Source organism: Brachyhypopomus gauderio, chromosome 15, assembly GCF_052324685.1.
Source record: "Brachyhypopomus gauderio isolate BG-103 chromosome 15, BGAUD_0.2, whole genome shotgun sequence".
Taxonomy (NCBI): Eukaryota; Metazoa; Chordata; class Actinopteri; order Gymnotiformes; family Hypopomidae; genus Brachyhypopomus; species Brachyhypopomus gauderio.
This window is the reverse complement of record NC_135225.1, coordinates 4,185,501-4,202,212: the sequence shown is the minus strand read 5'-3', so window position 1 is coordinate 4,202,212 and position 16,712 is coordinate 4,185,501. Positions and strand designations below refer to the sequence as shown.

General features: G+C 37.9%; 1 protein-coding gene across 2 annotated transcripts; it reads left to right on the top strand.

Moving 5' to 3' along the window:
• The first annotated feature begins 3,403 nt into the window (after window positions 1–3,403).
• On the top strand, window positions 3,404–16,261 carry pitx3 (paired-like homeodomain 3). Of its 2 annotated transcripts, none has more exons than XM_076975382.1 (4): window positions 3,404–3,656; window positions 9,607–9,733; window positions 11,793–11,998; window positions 14,193–16,261. In XM_076975382.1, exons 2-4 carry the CDS (start codon window positions 9,625–9,627, stop codon window positions 14,757–14,759), a joined length of 882 nt encoding a protein of 293 aa, XP_076831497.1. In that variant the 5' UTR covers window positions 3,404–3,656; window positions 9,607–9,624; the 3' UTR covers window positions 14,760–16,261. The 2 variants fall into 2 exon arrangements, with proteins under 2 accessions (XP_076831497.1, XP_076831498.1); XM_076975383.1 differs by lacking the exon at window positions 3,404–3,656 and adding an exon at window positions 3,725–4,021.
• The last annotated feature ends 451 nt before the right edge of the window (window positions 16,262–16,712 follow it).

Genomic DNA, 16,712 nt, shown 5'->3' with positions numbered 1-16,712 from the left:
CCTAACGTGACGTTCGGATCCCTGACTGACAGGCGTGTCGGCCAATCGCATGCGCGTATAATTTATCAAGGCCGAAAAAAACTGTATGATTTTTAGAGCACACGTTTCCAAAAAAAGTGACGGTGTGATTTTTGAACCAAAGAAGGTTTCATACGTACGCGGATCTTCGGGGGTAAAATAAGTCCCGCGGGCAAATTAGGCGGGTCGAGCGCCTAAAAGTTAAGGTTGAATCCGTTAAGGTTGGTTGAAAGGGAGGCAATGACGAGGACGCGCTGCAATCTGAATGCGCGTTGACGTCAAAACTTTCGTTTACTTTCGTTTAATGGACGTCAAACAGGACTATCAATTGGATAACTATACCGTGGGGAAAACAATAAATTATATTATATATTTATATATTATAACGGCTTATACATAAAAACTGTAGTGTAAAATTCAATCTAAAGGTTTTTAGAAAAGTAGACTAATCATAAAGATAGATTTTAAACAAATGGTAAACACCTGGAATCATTATCAACATCATATCTTTGAAGTCCATTATAAGACTACATTGCATTGCTATAGTCGAGTCCCCAGTTAAAGAATGTGATGGCATGGCATTACAACTGATCTGTAAGATACTACACCTTGAGCAATTTAAAATGCCTATGGTCGTGTTATTTATACAAAAGCTAAAGGCAACAGCAATAGTTGTTAAATATTTTGTGAAATAATTGCATGTAGGAAAGAAACAACTTGCATGTAAATATCATTCAACACAATAACATTTAAACAAAAGCAGATTTTTTTAGATGGTGTTGCTATGTATCTCATTCAAACAACTGGGACAACTTCATATTTGAGCTTTCAAAGGCATAGGGAGTCCGTGGACGTGTTGATACCACCAGCAGCCGCAGCCAATGCCGACTCCTATCTGAGGCCCATCATCTACAAAGGAGGGACTGCTTGGCCTAGAAATATAACTATAAACATGGACTGCTACCAGCTAGATAGCCCAATGGAGGATGGGTTCCCTTTTGAGTCTAGATCCTCCCAAGGTTTCCTCAACCTCAGATGATGTTCTTTCTGATGCACAATGTGTTTAGGAATGACCGAAAGCACAGATTACATGCTGTTTATTGAAAGAGTAGTCAGGGAGAAGACTCAAGATCAATATTTGTTACTTGAATCTTAGCAAGACCGATTGCTTGTAGGTTCACCTGTAGAGTTCCATTCTACAGTTATTTCAGTGCCACAGGTGGGACTGCATGGTACTCCCTTTAACCCTCAATGCCAGCATGTCTTTACCAAAAGCTCGAATGCCAGTCTGCAACCAGCATGCACTTCTTGCTGGTACTCTTTCTGCAGAACAAGTTCTCAGTAAAGTATGTACAGTTTAATCCTAATTAATAAAATTAGGGCAGTCATGGCCTGGTGGTTAGGGAACTGGTCTTGTGACCGGAGGGTCGTGGGTTCGATCCCCAGGCCTGATGCCATGACTGAGGTGCCCCTGAGCAAGGCCCTTAACCCTCAATTGCTCACTTGTATAAAAATGAGATAAAAATGTAAGTCGCTCTGGATAAGGGCGTCTGCAAATGCCATAAATGTAAATGTAAATCCTTTGGTGTTCAAGTTATTACAAAGAAATCAGAAGTTATAAAGTTCATTATTTGGCTTTTATACAGTAAGTAACCTTCAAAACGTTTACTTCTGTGAACCTCAGATGAGTTAATGCAATGTAAATCAAATATTTTTATTGTATCTAAATAACAATATATATTGACAGAAGAAAAGGTATCATATATGTGTGAATCTTCAGGGGTAAAGTGCCGTATAGGCAAATTAGGCAGGTCAAGCGCAAAGTCCTATGGAATCCATTAAGGTTGGTCAAAATATTTTTAGAGTACACTGTATGAATTTTGTATGTAACATGGCTACCTTTCAATTTTGAGTTCACACAACTATGCAACACACAACTTCTGTTACAACAGCAACAGAATGTTTAATAACAAATGAATGTTCTGTTAATTTACCATTTCAGTTCTAATGAATTCAATGATGTTAAGGTTACTTTTGTTACTTTTAGACTAAAACCAGTATATTGTCTGTATTTAATAGGCAGAACTTAATATGCAGAACTTAATATGCAGAACTTGGATTTTCCCAAGTTACATAAATTACTAACAATTTAGTTATTCACAATCAATCTCCAGTTTTGTCCTGCATTGTTTGTAATTGATAATGCTATTTGCAATATGAAATGAATGTAGCCTATAAGAAATCGATAAGGACGTATGAGAACATGGAATGATATGGTGTACACTGTGCATTGCCTACCACTAGAGACCTCAGTGACTTTAAAGGACCTTTTGAAAATGTTATTCAAAATGCAGTCAAGAATAAGCACTAGAAAGGCACCTATATAAATGAAGCTGTCAGTTTTTATATGTTGGAATAATGCTCCTTAAAACCTTAATGTTAGCCTTAGATTTCAAGCGTGGTTGAAAACTGTAAAATACTAAATATATCCTCAAACACGTACTGAACTCAGCAAAGATAGTTTCCAGGTACTACATAAATACTACATTTCAGACTTGATTTACTGATTAATTTACTAGTTCACCATGACAAATAGCCTACGTTGGTGATCAATTGTGAGCTCGATAATCCAGTCTGAAAAATACACATGTATTATTCTGAAATACTACCAAGTCAGAGTAAAGACGGAGAAAGAATTTACTAGTAAGACATGCAGCCAGAGTCCACATAAGTCAATCATCAATACTTTTTTACCAATACAAAAGGGATTTGGTGTTCTACATAAAGCATTTTAGAAAAAATCATTGTCCTGGATAACAATAGCGCGAGAAACAAAAAAAAATGATTTAAAGTTTATTAATAAAATTGATGAGCTTTGGCTGCTGTTCCTATATAGCTACAAGACTGTATGTGTATCTGTGTTTAGTTCAGAATCTCTACAGGGACTGCAATAGTTCTTAAGGAGCGTCACTTTTAATGTAACGACACTAATCGATCCAAGCAGTTTACAACGTCAAGTCCAAATTAGAAAGCAAACAGAACCAGTAAAGCAACGCTGTTCTTCTCACTGGACAGATATACGATGACTCTGTGGATTTCACGAGTGGAGTGTTTTAGCAGGTTATAACCATAATTGTCTTGAGAGAAGGTTACTGGCTGCATGCCACGAGATTTTTAATCGAGTCGAACAAACCGGGTTAGTGAAAGAAGCAGTACCGAAACGTGGCTGGAGAGGGAGAGGGAGAGAGAGAGAGGGAGAGGGAGAGAGAGAGGGAGAGGGAGAGAGAGAGAGAGGGAGAGAGAGAGAGAGGGAGAGGGAGAGGGAGAGAGAGAGGGAGAGGGAGAGAGAGAGAGAGGGAGAGAGAGAGAGAGAGAGAGGGAGAGGGCAGTCCTTTCTCGCGTGGACCTGTCGTGCAAGATACTTAGCATAAAGTCAGTCCCCCTCTGCGTGGGTATCAAGGCTTCACTTTCCAGTCTACTCTGACAGACAAATGTGAGAAAAGGAAACGGAGACTTTCATTTTTACAGTCCAGGAACTTTCTACATGACGGCTGTCGGCTACATCAACACAGGAAAGCAGTTATCCTACAATAAAGTTGAATTTTCCGGGGATTACTTCCACCATAACGGGATTTAATGTAAGTAAGAGCTGTTTCTGAATCACTGTGATGACATTTCCTTACAGTCGGTTGAACTGCAATGATGCGAAAGGCTTTTAAAAATCAGCCCAGGAGCGTCAATGTGACAAGAATAAGGCTTTCTAAATTTCCCGTTGGGTAAAGTGGAAAAACTCAAGCAGCGCATCACAACCCGTCGCGTTAGGTTTACATATAACTTGAAACTGGAACGTCAGCTGCTTAACCGCAAACCGAGTCCATTTGACATTTGAGGGGAGGTAATATATCGTTGCTTCATCGTGGTGGTGTGATGACATGGCTGTGACAAGAGGCTACAATTCGTATCAAATAAGTTCTCTGCAAGTCTGGATTTCCTTAATTATAAGGTACTGAAACAACGTTGCGGGATGTGCATTCTTATAAGTAGCTGACTGATCGTATAAAGCAGACTGATCTTATTCTCAAACAATTAGCTATATAAACGTTATTTAATTCAAAGCTAATTAAACGCTATTAATTAAACAACGTTTAGTTGTGACGTGACAGTTAACTGGCGCGTCAACACCGGCTATCATTTTCCGAATCACTGATTCGTTTTCATTTTACTCACGTTACTTTAGACCAAATGCTCGTTTACGTAAATAGATGTTCTGGAAAATTATGTGTACAATCTCATCATACGAAACTTGCCTTTAATTTCCTGCAAATTACTTTAAAAACTTGGCACTGGTTTAAGGTCGATATACAGGCACTGTCTAATCAGATTAAAGTCTGCCTAATCGGATTTAAGATGTCTACTTTCTATATTGGTGCCAAAAAACTAAAATGTGTTGATATTTCCCTCTAGTCTGTCTCTTAATCGCGTTTACGATCAATTAACATCGTTTCAAAATATTTTGGCCTAATGTTAATTGCCAGTTTTCATACAAGCCACGCCGTTCTACGTTGCACTGAAGTAGCCCACTCAAAGAATATATTCTCAAATGTGAAAACCTAGAAATTAGAAATTGCAAAGTTTGTGCTTGTGATAATTTGACTGGGCCTCTTGTAAACAACACTACTGAGTCCTTGTAGTAATAGTCTGCACTTATAATGGCTGATTATAACGGCTAAACATTTGTAATTGTTGATGTAATTATTTATATTATTCTTACTAAAATGCAAGTTAATCTTGTCCTCATTTATTTGTGTAATTATTTTATCTACTGAATTGCTTTGTGTTTTTGAGTGTGGAGGTTTGGCCTCCAACAAGGGAGTCTAGTAATATATGAATACTCCATTTAATAGAAAATTATAAATATTATTTCTGCTTCCTAATTATCAGTATAAAATATCCAATTTGGAAAACAACCCCTGGATAGGTTGTGCCCTGTACTTTCAACATCATATAACAGAAGGCAATATTTAGTGAGCACCTACCTTTATCTTATTATGAAAAGTGTACATTGTATATCCACGTTACTGAACAACGCTGTAAGCTTTAAGACGCACACGACACGCCTGTACTGTGCTGTGAAGTTTGAGGGTGTATTTTGTAAAGGAAAATATTAGTTTATCATGAACTAGGTCTAGCATTTTCATCGTAGCTTATATTCGATTGTTTAAATTAGTCGTGGAGTTTATGTGAAACGGAAGTTTAGGTTGACGGGTATTTGACGGCCTCGTGGATACTGCGTGACGCAATGACTAATGAGTGATGCTTCGTCAACTCAGTCGGCTGTTTCGACGTACACTGTGCTAGCTTCGTTCATTGCTTTTGAATTTAAAAAATCCTGAATGTGTAAAGTGTGAAAGTTAAAGGTCATGAATTAAATTTAACCCGTCTTGAACTTTGCATTATAGTTCCATAATCATGTAAACCGATGCTAAGAAATAAAAAGAAATAATTCAACGTTCAAGCAGTGCTGCACACAGTTTCCACCACTATCGCCATTACAGTAAGGTTGCTGAAGAACACATTTCACATTTTCTTTCTGTATCTGTGAATTAGTTTGTTCAAATAGTTTTGTTTAAAGATGAAGCACGGGGCTCGTGCAACATTCCGTCAGCAGAATTGTCGCATCCCAGTGCAAAGATTAATATAGTGTGAATAAACGTCAATGTTTTTTTGAGGAATCACTTCGTAGGTGTGCATCAACTGGTACAGGCACTTGTGAGCTACGGAGACAAGCCGCGTTTTACCACAGGGGCAAATGCAAATGGCTGTTAGGAGGGTAGAAATTAACATCTACAAACATTGGGTAGAAAATTCCATCTGCCGCCCGCGCGAGAGAGCCCTTAATAAGTTCTCAGACAGCAAAGTGACACACATCTTAATCAACTCTTAATCCAAGGAATTAATTCTGGACGCGTTTATGAATAATTCCTAGCCTAATGCCGTAGCCCGTGGAAATGTGTTTAGTCTGCCTTTGCCGAACCAACAGATGGATACACCAATCTTCTGAAAAATGAGAGGGGTTTTCATATCCATTATCTTTCCTTTTATTAGATATATATTTTAATGAGATCGATATCGCATATGCAAACGTCTCTAATAATTCAGGTCCCCTAGCCCGCCCAGACCGCGTGTACTGGACCGTGTTAAGAAGTTTTGAATTTTCTGGAAATTTATGCGTTGTTCCTTCCACTTGTTCATGGAACAACGTTCTTCTCGTTTTTCCTGACACAGAAAAGCTGGGAAGGGGGTACGTAAGAAAACACAAAGGGGCAGAAACGAGATCCTTAAAAAGCTGAATTATTAGCATGCTGTCTTTTCAGAGGTCAACAATGCACTAACAATGCAATATATATATAAAGCTGGATACAAAATGGTGATGCTAATTTTTTATGTTTGTTTAATATTACTGGAAATAATCTATAAAAAATACTTTAACATTTTTTTATTGAAGATTTAGTGAACCTAAATCTGCATGAAAGTGCAGCAATTTAATAATTATAGTTTATGAAACCTACCTTTATGGTTTTATGAAAAGTTGAAAATGCAATGTTTAAAAGACTTTAAAAAGTTATTGTTTCTACCGTTCTTTGCATTTACTTCAGGTGTAAAAGTTTATAGCTTACCCCCATCCTGAGGTGAACCCAGGCCCAATAGATAACTCTCTCTCTCTCTCTCTCTCTCTCTCTCTCTCTCTCTCTCTCTCCCTCTCTCTCTCTCTCACACACACACATACACACACAATTTTATGCAACATGCTTTCAAATGCATGTTGTTTAATAGAGAAATATAATGTGTTATAATGATTTCTTCCACCCTTCGTCTTGTTAGACTATTATTTCAATCCACATTATTCATTCTTACTTCATACTTTGCATATAATGTCATTGGTGTTCACCCTGTGGGGGCAGTGACACCTTGTTCTGGATTAAATAAGCACAAGTCACTTTCTAATTATGGTAAAAGAAAAAAGAAAGAGAGAAAAACAGGGTTGGACATTAATGCAGCCAGTCATCTGTTTAGAAAGTCAGCAGAAAACAAGAACAACTAATTTCATCAGTCCTTCTGAATGTTTGACTAATATTCACCATTCATGCTACTTTCATAACACATTTCTCCTTTCTGGGGGCATAGTCCTTTTAGCAAACTATGGAAAGTTATCCTCTCCATGAGAAAAAAAAGTGAAAGAGAAATAGCTTGACACTAGAATTGTGGGAAACTGATGTGAGTTTGCTGTGTTAATGAGACTGTGATACATACATACCCATCAGACCTCTGCCCCCATCACAGTGTGCCCCTGGTTTCAGGGAGATTCTCTTTTGCATCAATCCGTGTATCAGAACACATTCCCAGATCTTGAGACCTTGTCATGCTAGAAACAGGGACAGCGATGCAATATAATTTATTACACACATTTTCAAGAACGGACTGTCTGTAAAGAGAGGTTGGATTTGGTAGAGCTGTTCAAGGTGTAAGTGCAAAGCTGGTTTCAGCAGATTTGTTAATACCTGATTAACAAATTATTTGAATAATCATTCAAATGAAGACTCGGTATAAATAATATTTTCATATAGGATTAAAATGTATATTTCTAAAGCAAAAATACTCATTAGGCCTTTTCATACATTCATTCTGCTAGTCTGTTTTTTTGTCTTTCAGTAAAAATAAATGGTCTGAGTTAATATAGCTTTCTCCTCTTTCGAGTCTTATCGTTGGTAATGAGACACCTTGTGAATACTGATTACTACATAATTTCTCATTCAAACAAACATGGTGTTCAGGTCATCTTAAACAAATGCATACCAATAAGCTTTTTTCTTTTCAGAATGGGTGAAGTCCGTTCAGTCATTTTAGATCCACATAATTTAACGCATTTCACATTCACCGATGGTTGCCGAGCTCTGAATTATTTTGATGGGGGCAATGTTTTGCATTTTTATTGGCATTTTACATAGAAATGCTGACATTCAGAAATACTGCAGTGAACACTGGTTAACATAGCCTTGCGTTACACTCTATAATGTACTGTGATTAGTTCAGTTATATCTTGAAATTTAGATTTTTTTATTCCTACTGTGTATCCATATGGCGACTCTACTTAGAGATCACAATAATAATTTAGTTTTATGGATTTTTTTCAGTAAACACTGCTCAGTAAAATATATATAAGTTTATTTATGCATACTACAGCATAAGATAACTAAAGATAACATTTTAAAAAGATGGTCAAGATATTTTATTCAGAATCACATATAGGATAGAACACAATTCCAAGATCTACCTTTCAGTGAAGCAGTCTGCTGCTGTTTTCTATTACGAGGATGTGATTTTTGAGAAGTTTCAGCTATGCAGTAAATTAAACAATATAACATATACTGTTATATGATTAAAAAAAACCTCAATAATAATAATAAAACAGCTAAGGCTGTCCTCTCTTTGAACTTAAATTCTCATTTTCTCGCTCTGATAGGGTGAAAAGGCTATTAGCGGTTTAGGCCAGTGTCTCCGTTTTTTACACGAACGAGCAGGCGAACCGAACACTTCAAACTCTCCCGTGCCTCTGTGATCAGGAATCTTTAGGTAAATGTGAACACTAGGCCAGGGACATCTGCCCAGCACAAGTCACACAAGTAGATCCATTACGTGAATGTAAGGTGTTAATTGATGTTGTATAAATCAACGAGACGTTATTTTAAGTTTAATCGGGGTTGTTTTTTCGTGAAACTGCTAGTTAAGGATGGGGTTTCACATACTTGAGCTTTCACATGAAATTGATTAAGTAACATGTCAGAGAGGTGCGAATCCTTTTTTAATGGCCGTTGTATCAGCTGTCAGGCTGTGATGGACACATGCATCCTGTCGCTTTTTTGTCGGTAGGCAATTTTGTTGATTTATATACACGTTGGATCGCCCTGTTTTTTCGGTTTAACATGTAGGTCTAAATCATTTTATTTTTTAGTTCGATCTGCTAGTAACTTAGGTGTCTAATCACTAGATTAGTTTAACCGCAGATTGATGGCATTAAATGCTAATTTCCCAATTCAGTGAAACTATATTTCATGCATTAGTATCTCCATCACTAATTTATTTACTTGTATCTCAGATACTCTAATATAGTATAGATTCGCAGCGTTTCATTTTTAGAAGGGTGACCTCGGCCTGTACGAATGAATTCACCTTAAATAGACGCCTGTTTTAATTTGGGGATATGAGCTCATGAGAGTCAGATTATGATGAAGATGGGTTACGGTATAAGGTGAAGTATTATCATCAAATTCGTAACATTAATTGGAAGGTAGATTGTTTTGGTGATTAAATATTTGTAACTCAACATCATGTGAACGAAAACCCGTGATCTTCTGTTTGCTAATCAAATTGCATCGTTTGGTTAATCGAGTATTGGAGTTCATGGCAAGAATGATCCCTTGAGATGTACCATCTCATTTGGAACCCAAGGCTGTTACTCTCTTTTTTTTTACATTGTACCACGTGTTTACAACTGGGTTTCACATGGTTAAATGCGCTTGTTATTTCCAGAGTCTGGAGGCCGGGGTTATGGATTTTAACCTTCTGACGGACAACGAAGCTCGTAGCCCGGCACTGTCGCTCTCCGACTCCGGGACACCTCAGCACGACCAGGGATGTAAAGGCCAAGACAACAGCGGTCTGTCCAAGTTCATATGCTATCAGAATTACATCCTTCTGTAAACAAATAAAGCAGTTATTGAGAACTTTAAAAATAATATTGAACCACAAATAATGTATTTTTATTATCGAATATTAAATAATAGCAAGTAGCGTTACAGCAATGGTGTTTCTGGTGTCTAAAAAATAAAAGGGAATGCAGTATTAACATTTTTGCCAATGACACTAATTTTGCTTTATCTATAACAGACACAAGCTATATATGCTGTAAACATTATTTTTTTGTGAAGGCTAGGTCGTATCATTTTCCCCTTCTTTGCGAGCATGTATTTGAAAAAGTGGTGCGCTTCACACGGAAACTGCTTATAACGATTTAACTAATTGTGATTTAAAAGAGAATTAATCGAATAGTTGATCAACTTTATCCCTAGATGTCATTACACTTGGATAACAGAATAGGCTTCTGGAAATAGAACATATAATATAATGTATATATGAATGAATTGTATTTCATTTTCATTATCTCATCGTTTTTCCACTAATCTGAAAATTGGGTGCACTGTATGAACACAATGACTTTACAATAACGTAAATAAATAGCTAAATCATTATATTCGGCTATTGATAATAAGATAAGGGTAGAGAAATTATGCTATATATCTGTAGAAACATGTAAAATCTGATGAATTACGTTGGTACAGGAACTAAAACTAGAAAGAAATGACGCAAGAAATTTAGAATTAAGATATTTGTACTGGGAAAAGTGAATAAATGCCACCGGTTGAAAACTTCAAACGAAAGCGTAAATCGCAAGTCGTGATAAGGAACTGAATTGGACTGAGTGTATTTGTGTCTTGAAACCTTTTGAAGTAGTTCATAAATAACAGTGGTTTGGTTATCATCAAGTTGTTGCGAACTGTGTCCTAAAATTGATTTATCATATTAGGCCAGATATATTTACATTAATAATTACCTTCACACAAGAATAAACAAACAAGCACATAAATAAATAACAGAACAATGTTTAATAGCATTACAGTGTTACTTGCTTGGTGCGATTTTATATAAACTGTAATAGTAAACTGTGTGAAACATTGTGTCAAGTTATTGGCCATTATATTATGAAACAAGTTATTTTCTTTAATTTACCCTACAACAGGTTACAAATGCTTGATTTTTGTAAAATATAGTGAACAAAATGCTTTGTTAGGACTGAACAGTTTGAGTAAGCTGAAAATGTTAGTAGCCTAAATTACAATGAACTGGAGCCACGTGTGTGTCCACACTTAGACATCTTCAGTGATGCTTCGACATCAGATCAAGCCCACAGTCTCTCAGTAAACCAACCAGACGTTTACATTGTTAATCTCTTATGCTTAAATCAAGATTAAATCAGTGAAAATGGTGAGATTGGGATGGATCATATATGTATAATCACTTTCACCATTTTCAGAAAACTGGGTTTACATTTTTTACTGAAATATAAACTAAAGTATTTCTATGTTTTTGACAAACTAGTCTAAATGTCAGAATCGAGAATTTTGACAACTTTTTTGCATTAATTATTTATGATCATTACGAGGATGACAAAAATGATCATCGTCATCATCACGTTTTTGCTGATCTAAATACATGGACACGAATGGCCACATATTCCATATTACCTTGGATATTTATCATTGTGGAATATTGGAAAGTCTGCTTATCATTTAGAAATCCTCCTATAGTTAAGTCCTTGCCAAACAATTCCAAACCTGCCCTGTCACTAATGCCTGATCCTGGGATTATGTGGCCAGCTAATTTAGCCCTTTCTGTGAGGTCTTCAATTTGCAGAACTCTGCAGAGGATTTCACCCAGACATAACAAGTGCTGTTGGGTCTTGTCTGATACCTTGTTTTGTGTGGTCTTTGTCAGGCTTTTGTTTTAATATAACACTATTTATCCCTGAGAGTGAATTGTTTTAGAATGGTATTTGGACCATAGGTGCATCTAGGTTGATAATACGTAGTTTAACACAAGTCATGACACACAAGTCAGAATGTCTTTAGTCTTTATATTTTCATGTTGGTTCTATGCAGACACAGAGAAATCCCATCAGAACCAGGCAGACGAGTCGAACACAGAGGATGGCTCTTTGAAGAAGAAACAACGCAGGCAGAGGACACATTTCACCAGCCAGCAGCTCCAGGAACTAGAGGCCACCTTCCAGAGGAACCGCTACCCAGACATGAGCACACGAGAGGAGATTGCTGTGTGGACCAACCTCACAGAAGCACGTGTGCGGGTACGCACCCGGTAAAACGCCCAGCTTCACAGAACCGAGTTACTCATAGATCTTAATCAGTGTTTGATGGTGTAAAGGGTTGTTATAGTGTGCTCTGGTAATGATGTGATTCACACTGTAAGGACTATCTACATCAGTTAAGTATTCACTTGGTCAGCTACTCCATCAGAGAGAATCCTGGGAGAATTACTTTTTTCTCATGTTGTGTTCGAGGTGATTTGTTTATGGATACACTGGTATTTCATTATAGAAATACTTCTATATAATCAATAATCGGTACATACATTTAAGATATCATGCAACATATAGTCTAATTGCAAAACTGAAAAATTGAAATGCCACTATGTAAAGCAATCAGAAATCACTTCACTGATTTCCACCTATGTCACACGCAATGTAATACAATCTGACTTTCATTAGTAAGAAGCGTTTGGGTAAAATGATGTGTTTTATGTACTTCAGTCCCACTGCTGAGATCACAGCCAGGCATTTTCGTTGTTAAAGCGCAGCAGAACACAATACTGTGGGTTCCTGCCCTGACAGACACGGCTGTAGTCACAACCTTTCAGTCTGCCTGACATCTAATGGATCAGATTCATGCTGGACAGAGGAAAGGTCACATAGCATGCAGTCCTGGTTGTTATTTTGAAAGAACAACAGGACTGGAGCTGCACCTAGCCTAATATCTATCAGTGGCCTTCTGAACCGTGCATGTATGCCACTAATCCTAGCTGGACACTCGCTCACACCGCATATTTCAAATGCTTCCTCTGTCATGTTGATTTATGCAATTGAATGAGTATGTGTTCCTAGTACACTCTCAAAGCCTAAACTATGGCCCTGACCTAAAGCAAACCTGACCTGGACTGCTTTTAAAGTCTTGGCCCACAGGACCACACAGGGTAGAGTTTTTTTTATTATTGAAAACCTCTGCCCTCTGTTTATTAGACCCCTAGTCACTATGTAGTGAAACATATTGAAGTGTACTATATCAAAGATGTTTTTATTTTTGTGATTTTATGAAATAGTTTATTCTACTATTTAAATACTTCCTGTATGTAAGAACCTAAGAATAGATAAATTTCTGAAGTGAGAAATAACTACGCAAAGTCTGAGTGATTGAATTAGATGGGCAGGGGAATTGTGAAATAGCTGAGATCCTAAATTAAGATCAGACACACCCTGACAATCCAGCTAACATTTGACATTCAGTTATTTCTGTGAGGCCTCAGACACAATTTCCAAACACAAATGTCACTGGAAATGTAGGAGCACATAGGAAAGAAGACGGGGTTCCCTGTCCCTTAAAATAAACTAGGCGTGTAGAAAAGCACAACCATGATCCATCAATGTAGTATATTATATCATATAGTATACTATATCATATTTATAGTAAAAACAGCATTCTACAGAAGTGGTATGCTCTTTTACCAGATTTGGTAATACACAATGATTAACTTTTGCCCTTTTTACTATCTGACAGATAGATCAGAGATGAAACTACAGTGCCACTGAAAGTCAAGCTATTCGTGAGAATTAGATGGATGTCCAAATATTCAGTGTTTTATTATGAATAGCAATTGGTTATACCCCTTAATCTTATTCTGCAGTTGAGCACAGTGAATACTTAAGAAAACAGATTTGGAAAAAGCGAAATTCAATATTTCCTTTAAGGTTTGCAATTAAAACTTTAATCCTGCTATATTCTCTAAAAATAGAATCTTAAATTTGACTAATGTGAAGGAATATCTCCTCTGACATCTCTTATAGAAGCAGTTCATAATAAGTGAATAATTTAGTTTAATAATCCAACCCGGCATGGTTTGATATCAGAGTTTTCCTATTTAGTTGAAGCTTTAATTTTTTAATACTATTGTAATTATCCTCTATAATGTTATTTTAGAGACTGAGATGTAAGTGCACTCTTATGCAGTATGAAAAAAGTGAATGAATTTGACATATGTGACATATTTATAATACTAAGCAAAACAGTGATTTACAAAGATGAATTTGTTTGCTTGTGTTTGTTTTTGTTTTTAAATAATAAATGAGACTTTACACAGACAAATGTACAACAAAAACCAACAAATGATTCATGTATCACTCCCAAATACCCAAGGAAAACATCTAAAGACCGAAAAGGATAGAAGGACTCGTATGGCATGAAGTTCTGACTCTTCTGTCTGTGTTCCAGGTTTGGTTTAAGAACCGTCGAGCCAAATGGAGAAAGAGAGAACGGAACCAGCAAGCCGAGCTTTGTAAAAGTGGTTTTGGTGCCCAGTTCAATGGACTAATGCAGCCATACGACGACATGTATTCTGGCTACTCCTACAACAACTGGGCTACCAAAAGCCTGGCCAGCAGCCCGCTCTCCGCCAAAGGTTTCCCCTTCTTCAACTCCATGAACGTCAGTCCCTTGTCCTCACAGCCCATGTTCTCCCCACCCAGCTCCATCCCCTCCATGAACATGGCCTCCTCCATGGTGTCCTCGGCAGTGGCCGGCGTGCCCGGGTCTGGCCTAAACAACCTGGGGAACCTGAACAACCTGAACAGCCCCACGCTCAACTCGGCGGCCGTGTCGGCGGCCGCCTGCCCTTACGCGACCACGGCCAGCCCCTACATGTACAGAGACACCTGTAACTCCAGCCTGGCTAGCCTTCGGCTCAAAGCCAAGCAGCACGCCAACTTTGCATATCCAGCTGTACAAAACCCCGTATCCAACTTAAGCCCTTGTCAATACGCGGTGGACCGGCCTGTATGAATCCCCCTTCGGCCCTGTGTGAGTCCCCTTTGCCACCCTTAAACTCTCTCCCGTTTAATCCACTGTTTAATTTTGAGACATCACCCAGCAACATGCACTGGTTAAGGACACGTGGTTTATAACAAGACTGAGCGACATAGAAAAAATGCTCATGAGGAAATAATACATTTTTAAAAAGATACAACTGGACCGCAGCTCAAAAGACTCCATCAGAGTATGGTGAGGCTCAAAAGACTCCATCAGAGTATGGTGAGGCTCAAAGAACTCCATCAGAGTATGGTGAGGCTTTGATCATGAACCGACCAACTGTTTAAATAGATCTGTACAGTTTTGTCTGCCACACGAGTAGAGTTAAATGACAAAGAAGAGGACCGTAATGGTTTTACCGCACTGATAGGAACACATCGCAAGGTTTCAATGTTTGAAATTCCCTAAATCATCAAACCTACATGGGCACATGCTTTCACAATACAGGATGTACATAATGAACTTTCTGTTTTGTATGTGACAAAATATCAATGACACATAGTACTTTAAAGATGAGATAAGCATGTTCCTGAAGAGCCAGACCTGGGTCGATATACCACGAGGATCTCCTTTAGGAATTTTAATCTTTGTTGTGAATTCCATTCACCTAGGGCAGAAAGTCAAGGGTCAAAGGTTGCTGTCAGATGCAAGATGAAAAGTAGCAATGAATAGTTTGAAAGAAAGACAAATACGTACAAGAATAAAAATAAGTTCTAACTCTGTTGGAACATTTGTTTTTTAAAGTAACTAAAAAGCCATTAAATATATAGTTTTGTGTGGTGTTCTACAAAGGGAGTATATGACTGTACAATAATGTATGTAAGATTGCAGTTGTTATAAAACAAGCATTTGGTGTAGCCTGCTTTGTCTCATTAAAAGGTAAATAAATAATTATTTGTTTTATGAGTAACTAATACAGTAAAAAAAAAAAAAAAAGAACCACATAATTTGGTAATGTTATAAACTTTTACGGTGTATTCTGCCACAAATGACGCTGCCCACACCGCCCTAGATAAAAGCACAGAGTGTTCCCTCCAAGTCCTTGGGACCCCATGGCAACGCTACGTAAATGCCATGGCAACATCATACAACAGGACGAAAGAGAAGAGGGCAGCAGGAGATGCGGAGATAAAGATGTAACTGTTGATTGGTTACTGATCTGTCTGACCTACGGGCTTGGAGGGGTCCCCCCCCCCCCTTCCACCTGAATGGCCTCTCACAGGGCTTGGGGAGGGGTCAGCTGGAGGATTCTTGGTGCCTTGCCTTGCCACGCTGAGGGAACGTGGCCAGCGTTATGTAAGCACATACGAGGCATCTTTCCAGAGTGACGGCAGCGGGGACTGCCCGGTTCCCTAGCTACGGACAGACCACACCGGAGATCCCTACAGCTGTCCACAAGAGCGCTCAGCGCTCCAGGCCTACCAGTTCAGCTCCACTGGTTTACTCTGAATAATATATGTGGGTAAACAAATGAATCTGAGCATAAAGTTTCAATTAAAACAATTGTGATAAGCTCAGTAGTTGTGGTCTGTATATGTTTAATGAGAGATTTAGATTCTACAGCATGGCCAAGTAAAAATACAGCTAATTTGTGTCTGGTCTACATGATGTGGATTCAAACAAGGAAATCGGACATATTCTCCCTGTTCAATATTTATGTTAACAAGGTATTTGATATTTCATAGTTCCTGGATTACCTTGCGTTGCCTTCTACACTACAATTTTTACTACCTCTACATCTTTAACTACAGAACACCACTGTTATCCTTGGGATTGCGTGCACACACACACACACACACACACACACACACGTTTGTAGACACAAAACATCTTTTTAATATAAGTAATCACTGAGAGAAGTTCCTCTCTCTTACTATAATACTAGTCTGTGTGAGTGATCTGTAGCTGGAGACCAGGCCCTGCTCA

Bases quoted from the DNA above. Each gene is read 5' to 3' on its own strand.
- pitx3 (XM_076975382.1), top strand. From the start codon at position 9,625: ATGGATTTTAACCTTCTGACGGACAACGAAGCTCGTAGCCCGGCACTG. The intron at 9,734-11,792 runs GTCTGTCCAAGT...GGTTCTATGCAG, and splicing joins TAAAGGCCAAGACAACAGCG to ACACAGAGAAATCCCATCAG. The intron at 11,999-14,192 runs GTACGCACCCGG...TCTGTGTTCCAG, and splicing joins TCACAGAAGCACGTGTGCGG to GTTTGGTTTAAGAACCGTCG.